General features: G+C 43.1%; 1 protein-coding gene across 1 annotated transcript; it reads right to left on the bottom strand.

Annotated features, from left to right (window-relative positions):
* Positions 1–1,857: 1,857 nt before the first annotated feature.
* GKN2 (gastrokine 2) lies at positions 1,858–10,322 on the bottom strand. The gene is made up of 6 exons (XM_025867657.2): positions 10,311–10,322; positions 8,274–8,324; positions 7,694–7,831; positions 5,508–5,618; positions 4,695–4,851; positions 1,858–2,730 (listed from the first exon to the last, which is right to left on the bottom strand). Exons 1-6 carry the CDS (start codon positions 10,320–10,322, stop codon positions 2,648–2,650), a joined length of 552 nt encoding a protein of 183 aa, XP_025723442.1. The 3' UTR covers positions 1,858–2,647.
* Positions 10,323–10,770: the final 448 nt, after the last annotated feature.

Here is a 10,770-nt window from a genome sequence, read left to right as displayed (position 1 = left end):
CAAATGGACCTCACAGACCTATACAGAACACTCCATCCAACATCAGCAGAATACAGATTCTTCTCAAGCTCACATGGAACATTCTCCAAGAGGGATCATATATTAGGCTATAAAACAAGTCTTAACAAATTTACAAATCATTCCAAGTATCTTTTCCAACCACAGTGGATCAAAACTAGAAATCACTAACAAAAAAAAGACAGGAAAACTCGCAAGTACATGGAAATTAAACAACACACTCTTGACTAACAATCGGGTCAAAGAGACGTCAAAAGGAAAATTAGAAAATATCTCAAGGCGTACAAAAATGGAAACAGTTGATATCTTCCCTCCCCAGCTCTGAAGAAGGAGCTCCTTCTGAAGAAGGTTTAATGGGGCCCCAGCTCCCTCATAACGTCCATGTGGACACATTCCTGTTACGCGTGTGCTGGCCCACTCCACCTGCTGCCCCTAACAGGTATTCAGCCTTAACCAGCACTGAGCTGGGTTAACCGACTTAATGATAAAGCAGAGTCAGGAAAAAGCAGAACTCGAAGTTCCGCTTTAAAAAAGGGACTAACGTTGTAAAATTTAATGAGGATAATATAGCTCTAAGCAGTAAATTCCAGGGCGCCTGGGTGGCTCAGCTGGTTAAGTGACTGCCTTCGGCTCAGGTCATGGTCCTGGAGTCCCGGGATGGAGTCCCGCATCGGGCTCCCTGCTCAGCGGGGGTCTGCTTCTCCCTCTGACCCTCCCCTCTCTCTTGTTCTCTCTCTCAAATAAATAAATAAAAATCTTTAAAAAGAAAAAATTTAAGCAGTAAATGCCACAGGAGGTCGCCAGTCGTAACACTTCCTTCACCCAACACACCCCCACAAGTCTTGGCCACGGGGAGAAAGAATGTGCCACAGGTGATTCAATCTGGTGCCTTTCCAAAGATTTGTAAATTAAAACTAATGGAAATTAGAAGGAAGAGGAGTCCCTTCCTCTCCGACAATGATGCTGAGAAAATGGGGACCTTGGGGCTCACAGTGGTGGTGTTTCCATCCTCCCGGAGAAAGATGACGTAAGATTCCGAAGCTGACACATGGAGAGGAGAGTCCGGAGTGGGACGAGAGTCTGGCCACCTTCGTGCGCCTACGTCTAGCCACCGGAGCCCAGAATATCCCGATCTTTCTACAGCAAGATGAGACAGTAAATTCCAACCTCCTTGCCTCAGTTAATTTGATGTTGAGTTCTATCGCACAAACACCAAGGTCTCAGCTAGCACATTCTATGATTCGTTTGGCATGTTATTATACGCTCTTTACCATTGCTAGCAAATGTTTTCATGTAAATGTCTCACGTCCCCAACAAAAACATAATTTCCTTGACGAGGGTAGTTTTGCCAGCACACCTGTCCCAGTGCTGAGCACATGGTTAAGTGTTTTAAATATATTTATTAATGGTTATTATGAAGTAGATGCACAGTTAGGAATAAGAGCAGTTGATAACAGAAATTCTTGTTAAAGGCATTCCTCTATGTTCTGAACTTGCTCCCAGCTGACTGGTCCATAGGAGAACCAGCTGTATGATCTGGGAATGTACCCACATTACACAATTTATTTGGAATATTGGAAATGGCTTTCCTTTTATATGTTGGCTTGGTGTTCCCGGTTAGTTTCTCACTCCTGTCAAGATTTTTCAGTAAGGTTCATCTTTCTCTGGGTGATGGGTGTTCCCCACGACCTCTCCCCTCACTCCAGGACAAAATATATTATAAAAGTATTTATTAAGGTTGAAACTAGTGCTTTGATGAGCTAAAAGGCATTTTTTTAAAGATTTTATTTATTTATTTGACAGAGACAAAACACAAGCAGGGGGAGTGGAAGAGGGAGAAGCAGGCTCCCCACAGAGCAGGGAGCCCGAAGCGGGGCTCAATCCCAGGTCCCTGGGATCATGACCTGAGTCAAAGGCAAGCACTTAACCACTGAGCCACCCAGGTGCCCCTACAGGGCATCTTCTAAAAGCCATGTGACTGGCCCTCCAAGTTCGGTGCCTTGTCAAAGGAGATAGTACCCATCACCTGAGCAGTCAAGTTGTTTGCTACGGGGACACCACACCCCGCCCCCCTCAGCAGGGGCAGGCTACTGCCGGCTCCGCCCAGAATGCGCAGGTGGTGGTTTTTGTTTTATTTTTAGTTAGAATTTATTTTATTACTTTCTTATTCAAGTATAATTAACATACAGTGTTATATTAGCTTCAGGAGTACAACCTAATGATTCAACAATTCTACACATTTCTCGGTGCTCATCACGATGAGGGTCCTCTGAATCCCCTTCGTTTCGTTGGACAGGTGGGCAGCTGGTCTGGTGGAGGCAAGACGTACACTTGCGCCCAGCTGACCACCCTGTGATGACTCAGCTTCATTACGTGGGGAAGTTTCACACCTTATGTACCTTACTTGAAATCCTGGCAAATTCTTTCCTTCTATATGTTGACATCAACATTGTTTGGCTTCCCTTTGTTGTTTACAAAAAAAGCAAACACCCAGAGATCTGTAGATACAGGATTTATGTTTTACCCCTGAGTCTCAACATTAGTTGGGGCTTTGGAAAGAACTTAATTTGGCTGCTGAGTGGAAACCAAGGGTGTGCGTCTTGGAAAAGACGAGGCCAGTGGGTGATGCTTAAGCGCCAACACCCGAGCAGATGGAGATTCCAAAGATGCCCAGGAATCCGGTCCTTGAGCAGACGTCAGTACGGACGTTATCTGAAAAGGGGACAGATTTGTGAAGAAGGAGCATTGAGAAATACATTATTAGAATGCAACAAACCCATGCCTTTTGGTTAATGTCTTGACTAGGGGTTGTACATGTAATTCTATGTTACCCAAGGTTTTAGCTATCCTTGTATTACAAAGGGTGATAACATGTTAGCTTAAATAAGACTGACAACTCCTAGGGGCGCCTGGGTGGTTCAGTTGGTTAAGCATCTGCCTTTGGCTCAGGTCATGATCTTGGGGTCCTGGGATGGAGCCCTCCCTTACCTTGGGCTCCCTGCTCAGTGGGGAGTCTGCTTTACCCTCTCCCTCCCCCCCTTGTATGCTCTCTCTCTCAAATAAATAAAATTAAAAAGAAAAAAGACTGACAACTTCTAGAAGTGCTGTCTGACTCTGTTCGATTGATGCTCTGACATTCTGCATTGGTGACCTGCCTGTGTGCTTTTTTATTTTTAATTTAATTTTATTATGTTATGTTAGTCACCATACATCATTAGGTTTTTTTTGTTTTTTTAATTTTATTTTATTATGTTATGTTAATCACCATACATCATTAGTTTTTGATATAGTGTTCCCTGATTCATTGTTTGTGTATAACACCCAGTGCTCCATGCAGAGCGTACCCTCCTTAATACCCGTCACTCGGCTAACCCATCCCCCCCCCCCCCCTCCCCTCTAGAACCCTCAGTTTGTTTCTCAGAGTCCATAGTCTCTCATGGTTTGTCTCCCTCTCCCATTTCCCCGCCTTCATTTTTCCCTTCCTACTATCTTTTTTTTTTTTAACATATAATGCATATTTGTTTCAGAGGTACAGGTCTGTGATTCAACAGTCTTACACAATTCACAGCGCTCACCATAGCACATACCCTCCCCAGTGTCTATCACCCAGCCACCCCCTCCCTCCCACCCCCACCACTCCAGCAACCCTCAGTTTTTTTCCTGAGATTAAGAATTCCTCATATCAGTGAGGTCATATGATACATGTCTTTCTCTGATTGACTTATTTCACTTAGCATGATACCCTCCAGTTCCATCCACGTCATTGCAAACGGCAAGATTTCGGTTTTTTTGATGGCTGCATAATGTGCTTTTATTCGTAAGTACTAATGACCCTACTAAAAGAAAAATATCTTAAATATTTTTTTCTAGACAGTAACAGTGTGATAAATGCTCATTATTTTCTCTTGTATCTTACCTTCCACTACTCTGGGGGAATTTATCTTGTTGCATTCACCATCTGTGGCCTGGCCCCTCTTTCCCTCTGGCCACTCTCCCATGTTTGGAAATTTTGTATAAAAATACCAGTAATGACTGCAGTGATATATGTTAGCTGGATGACTCAGGACTTTATTCCCTGCGGATCAGTGCACTTTCCTTGCTCTTCCTTAGACTCATTCTATCCTAGATTCTGAAAATAGTTTTTAAAACTTTCTGGAAGAATAATTGACAAATGGATTTGCATATATTTCAAGTGTACACTGTGATGATTTGATATACATACACGTTGTAGAACAATTACCAAGATCAAGAGAACACATCCATAAACTCACGCACTTAACATGGGTAATTCTTTTGTGTGTGTGCATGGTAAGAATGCTTAGGATCTCCTCTCAACAACTTTCAAGTATACAATACTGTATTATTAGCACCCGTCAGCACAAGGAACAGTAGGAAATCCAATCGTTTTTCCTTGGCACCCAGGACATCCTAAAATTTCATCCTCCGTGTTAACCCATCAACTTCTCCACCAGACTTAACAGCAGAGTTTCACTCATTTCTGTATCTCCCTCACGTTTAGCATGATTTCCACCCATGGTAGATATTTAGTTCCCGAAGTTAACTGAAATGAGTCGTGTTTCATGTCTACCTGTATTTTGCACAACCCCGAGCAGAGTGCCCCACACAGGGGAGCTTTCAGAAGACATTTGGTGAAGGAATAATTTCCTGGTACTCACTTATCTTGTCAACCACTTCCCCCTTGTACAGGGGCACATGACTGCAGAGCTGCCTGATGGGTGAGCCGAACAGGAACCAGTCTATGTGCACGATCAGAGACTGCAGTGGGTTGTACTTGACCCAGAAGTATTTGTCAGAGTACATGTTCTTCATAGCCTAGAGCAGTAGAAGAGAGGGGCATAGGATAAAGTAGACTGACATAACTTGATGTCCCTTATCCTAAACTGCTTTTTCTTTTTCATATTATTAAGCAGAAGGCCGTCAGGAATCTCAAGACACCATCTCCTTCTGAGCACTTGGTCTGCAGGGAAGCCTCGTTATTACCAATGTTATTTCACTGCTGGTAACAGTGAAACCCAGGGAGGGTGAATCCCACGGCAGAGGCGGCACAGATGGGAAGTTACAGGGGGAGAATGAAACACCCGGTTCCAAGCCTCATGCAGGGTTTGTTTATTCTCGCTAGCCCATATTGTTTCTTTGCACCTTTGTGTTGTGGACTATTACAACTTCGCTCATTTTTCTGCCAGTCACTATTTCCGAGAGCCCTGCTTCTCAGTCCTTTCCAGAAAAATAGTGGAATTTATTATAAGTTCTTGGGTTGGGGGCTAAACGGTAGAAATCAAGCGAAGCGATGTACTCATGTACTCCTGTCCCAAAAACAATAAAGGAGAAAACACCTTAACAGGTAGAGAGTACATATCCACGGTAACATAGAATATTATGGTCTTCCCCCTTACCCTCTTCTTTCCTCTGTAGGCACCAGTTTTCCTGCGCAAAGGAACAGGGAATGGGAAAGGGTACTGCAGAATCACCTGTTTCTCATAGATGTATCGTTTTAGTTCGTCCAGAGCGGGGATGGCCTTATGGTCCATCTTCAGGATGTAGCAGGCTCTTTGGGAGAGCACCCGGGAAGCGATGTAGCCCTGAGGCAGCAAGAGCACAGTTACTGGCCTGCCTGGCTCCCCGGGTTCAGAACTGGTAAGGAGAACGTTTGAGCCTTGAGGAAAGCCTTGAGCACGCACAGAGAGTGCATGTGACCGCTTTTCAATCCGCCATCCCTTCTATCCATTCGCCTTCTTTTACATCACAGTTTTACTTTTGCTTTGTTGTTTCCATCTCTAAAGTTGTACAAACCCATGATTTCTGCCACACTTTTCATGTTTTGCAATCAGGGCCTGTAGTGTGGGGTTTGAACAAGTAAGAAGCAGCAGCTGTTGGTCTCTTTCTATTGGTTTCGTTCTGCCTTTTCCTCAATTTGGGGTAAATACAATATTCTTTAGAACTGTGCTTTCCAATATGTTCATCACTAGCCACATGTGCTATTTAAATTTAAATTCATATTAAGTAAAATTTAAAACGCACTTCCTCTGTCACACAATTCACGTGCTCAGTAGCCACAAGCGGCCAGTAGCTTCTCTGTTGGAAAATACAGATAGAGAGCATTTCCACCATTGTAGAGATTTCGAGTGGACAGGGCTGTTTGAGAAACTGTCCTTCACATCCTACACTCATCCTCACCGCCAACACCCACACACACGTTTCATCGACTCTTCTCTCCTTTACCATCCTCTCTCCATCCTTGCTCCACCTCACACCCAACCTGGCTGGACGGGGCTGGGTTGGAGGAAGGTGGGATCGAAACAGCAATGGTGAGTGAGGCCCCTGGAACCGGACGGAACAGGAGGCCACCTAACCTTCATCCCGAATGGAATTTTCTCTATAGAGTTCCAAATAATTATACAGTCTGTGAGGCTGTATGTCATACAAACCCTCTTCTAGTTCCTATTTTTCAAATCTCACAAATTGCCAGTTCCTAAAATTCAGAAATAGCCTGAGGTAAAGCCTGATGGCAGTGGAAGGGGCTTAAACCAAGTCCTCACCACTCTGGGTTTTTTTTAAAGACACTTGGGGGATTTCTATGAAATCTGCTTTAAAAAACAATTTCAGTACAACTTCCTTTAAAACTGTATCTTTCAAAGATTCTCTGCTTTTAAACCTGTCAGAACTCCCAATGCCAATGGGGAGGAGGCATGTGAGGAGGTCCCTACAAGAAAAGGAGACGGAAAGCGTGTTCAAATGTCCAGTGAGATGGACTACAACCTACTTATATGCACAGTGCATGGCTCTGTCCCACAGTAAAAGCAGGCTCCTAATCAGGTGGAACAAATGAAAAACAAATAAATAAATGGATAAAGGACCAAATGACTTTTCTGAGCAGGTTTCTGAGACTTATTGTTAATACCAGTAACTGAAACTTGGAAATAGTTTGGAGTTTTGGGTTAACATACTTTCCTTCTTCCAGAAGAAGTATGATTTACTGCATATCCTACTTACATAGTTAAATGGGTATAGTTGTTCTGGATTTCTGCTATTCTGTGATTGTTTATTCCACAATTGCTCTTTTCCTGCATGAGTTTTTGTATTAGAAGCCCTAATTCATTCATTCATTCAACGAATATTTTTGAGAGCCTGTGTGCCAGGCCCTGTTCTGGTTTGGGTCTGCTCTTCTAGACACTTCCTGAGCCTGTAGTGAGACAATTATCATGATGCTTCCAGTTGCCACCTGAAACGGTCAAGCAGATGTGTATGTTTCCTGTCACATTTTTTTTTTTTTTGGAATGGTTTTATTTGGGGAAGCCTGGGTGGCTTAGTCGGTTAAGTATCCAACTCTTGCTTTCAGCTCGGGTCATGATCTCAGGGTCATGAGATCAAGCCCCCAGCCGGCCTCTGAGCTCAGCGGGGAGTCTGCTTGAGATTCTCTCTCTCCCTCTCCCTTTTCCCCTCCCCCTGCTCAAGTGCACATACACTCTCTCTCTTTCTCCCTTAAATAAATAAATAAATAAATAAATAGAATCTTTTAAAAAGGAAAAACGAAAGTAAGGAAATTCTGAAAGAATTGCAAGGATAGTTCTTAGAATTCAAATGCATAGTAAATGGCTGCCCCTTCACCCTTTACAAGCCCAGTCTTGAAGAATATAAAAATTCCCTTTCTGCTTACATGTTTATAGTCAAAAATTGTGGTAGAAGAGCATGATCCTGCATGGATGTTAACGATGGCGATATTCTTTTGATTGTCAATTGTCACTGTCTCCTGAAGATTGCCACCATTGTTGTTTGGGCTGATGATGTTATAAACCTAGATTAACAACAAAGACATAATGTTTTTCCATAAGTCATATGTACTGGAAAAGCAACCCTCCTGACAAAATAAAGCCCTCCACTTGCTATGAACAAGAGACTGAGGTCTGAAACCTCACTGGCATCCCAGACCGAAAACCCATGCTAAAGTAAGAACGTGAAGCTCTTCTTCATGGTTTACTGTATTATATATGGCAGAACCAATGACATCACAGGAGAAATGAAATTGACCACATTTTAAAGCAATGGGCTGCATTTTTTGAGGCATTGCATTTGGAAAGAAAGAACCAACCTTATCATTTCCATTATTGGTTATTTCTGGGATTCCATCCCAAATAGGGCATATGGGCTCTCTACGGTCCTCCAGATAGATGTTCCTGTATCTTCCTTTTCTCCTCCCAGTAACTCCAAGGTATAAAGTCCATAGCGAACCAACTTACCTCATATCCATGAGATTGTGGCCCAAAGATGACCAGCACCAGAAATACCACCTGAAAAACAGACCGGTTGCATCTATTCTCTTTAGGGCAGTCTTTGAGAGAGGGCACTCAAGGAGGCATTAAACAGGACAAGTACAAGTATCTCAGAAAATATATACCTGGAGATACAGGAGGGTGGTCATTGGTGGTCAACAGTGCATTTCCGAGATGTGAAACACACCTTCCCTCATTTGACAGGTATTTATTGACTTTATACTATTTATCAGACACCAGGTTCTACCTTTATGCCCCATTCCCAACCCTTCCCGACATCATAATCTTCTAGGCAGCATGTGTTCTTATGCCAGAAACTACTTGGAGCAGGTGAACTGTGAGGAAGAACTCATTTTACTATGAGAACACCCTGGTGTGACTCACAGTGGATTTGGATTACAGGACTGAAGTTGTGTTTTATGGTTTAAAAAAAAAAATGTACTTAATTCTTTGAGAAGGTAAAACAGATTTAAAATGGATTCATGGGTGATGGAAAGACAATGGATCCCCAAGGGAAACTATGAAAATAGGATGCTTGGAGGCATGGCTGACTTTCGAGGCTGACATCGAGGAAAGCCTCTATATTCTCCTTAGTGATGCCATCAGACAAATGACAGGCTGACGGGCCATGAGGCTGACGGTGATGCAGTTCTGCCATTTTGCTGCAGTTGTGTGAAGAGTCTTATCCAACAGTTTTGTGTTGATCCCAGTTTTGTGTTCTCTTTTCTGAACACCACCGTGTATGGCACTGTCATTGCAAAACGCTCATGGAGGGAGTCTGCAGGAAGGCAGATATTTTTAAGACCTGCCAGGAGGATTTTTCGACTTTCCTAACAATCACCAATAACATTTCTCTTCTGATGACTGGGGGTGGAGTGTCTGACAAAGACCCGTTTGCGATCTCCAACCTGCCTACTTGCCCAGCCACAGGCCTTCTCTGACTCCAGGCCAGCTCTTGTAACCTCTGACACTCCTCTCTATTCTATTTAATGGTTCTAATACAGAGGTTTGAACAGATGGGTGGAGGACTGACTACCATAGTGATATAATTAGAGAGAGCTCAGGAAGTGTCCCTGGCCCCCAAATAACCACCCACCCAACACCATGAGTGATACACCCAGGTTACACGTTTATGTTTCAGCAACAGTTCTCCTCTTGGAAAATCAAGAGACCCCTCGGAGATGGAACTCTTTAAGCCGACAATCTTGAACACCCGATGGGGAGGAACTTATTGTTTTGTTTTCTCCCTCAACAGCTAAATGAGAATAAAGGATAGATCACTGGGGGAAGGAGTTCCATTCTGGGTCAAAATATAGACCTCTGTTCGTGGCGCACTGCAATGTGGAGCCATGGGAGACTGGGATCAGGCCGGGGATCGGCAGGAAGAGGGATGGCATGGCAAGAATGCTGGGCCGTGACTGCTCCTGCCAGTGGCGCCGGAGTTGGGTACAGTTCAAGTCTACAACTCATATTTACCGGCACGGGAAAATTGCATTCCTCTGTGCCTCAGTCTCCTCACCTGTAGGATGGGGGTAATACTACTCAGCTCAGAGTTGTGGAAGTGAATAAATCAAAGTATTTATGTTTAGTATAGAATCTCATATGCACTTAGAAAATGACAGCTGCTATTACCTTTTTCAAAAAATTGCCCCTTCTCTTTTAAACAGTAAATGCAGTTGTCCCAAAATGCCTGCATTCCTTCCCAAGCTCATAATAATAAGGAATTATTATTAAAAATTCTCCAAATTAAAATTCTCTAGATATTTCCAAAATGTTTTCTTTGCATTTCTTAGCAAATGTCTCAGAAAATAGACAATGGACCAGTAAATATCCGACTTCACGTTTAACGCTATCCTTGCCAAAGACATTATTTAATTCAAGCACACAACCTTAGAAGCATGCACAGTGTTCATCTAAGAGTTCTGAAATCCAAGGCATACTGGATTTGAACATTCCTCGCAAGAACCACCACAAGAGTATAAAGAAGCATAAACAAATACTCACAAGGATTTTCATTTTGCCTGCTGGGAAGAAGGTGCTAGACCAAGTGAGGCTGCCGATGCAACTTCTACCCTTTATATTAGCTTTAAGGTGTGGAAATCTCTTTCCAGAACAATTACATTGGAAAAGATTATGTCCATATCTCTGACAAACCCCAGCAAACTCCTTTATCAGGATTAAGACCCAGTCACATAACCTGATATCAATAAAGTCCATCAGTCAGTAATAAAAAGCTACCACTTGGTCACTCAGTAAATATTCCTTGCTTATCTGCGCTATGCTGCAGTTAAGATGTCAACTTCCACCCTTTAAAAATATGCTCGTTCTACACCAGCATCTTATAGACAAACGGGGACATAGTCCTACTATCTGTCCCTGATAGTAAAGTCCTCCCTTCAGACCTGAATTGGGTCTTCAGTGTCTTTTTATGTCTGCCCTGCATTTTGAATTCTTCCACCCAAAG

This window comes from Callorhinus ursinus, unplaced genomic scaffold, assembly GCF_003265705.2.
Source record: "Callorhinus ursinus isolate GAN/ISIS: 27379988/994484 unplaced genomic scaffold, GSC_fseal_2.0 scaffold10, whole genome shotgun sequence".
NCBI lineage: Eukaryota > Metazoa > Chordata > Mammalia > Carnivora > Otariidae > Callorhinus > Callorhinus ursinus.
Note: the sequence above shows the minus strand (reverse complement) of the source record. Positions and strands in the feature narration are given on the sequence as shown.

Coding starts and splice junctions, on each gene's coding strand:
- GKN2 (XM_025867657.2), bottom strand. Junction 7,832..8,273: donor CACAATCTCATGGATATGAG/GTAAGTTGGTTC, acceptor TTGTTAATCTAG/GTTTATAACATCATCAGCCC. Junction 2,731..4,694: donor GGAAGTGGTTGACAAGATAA/GTGAGTACCAGG, acceptor TCCCCTTTTCAG/ATAACGTCCGTACTGACGTC.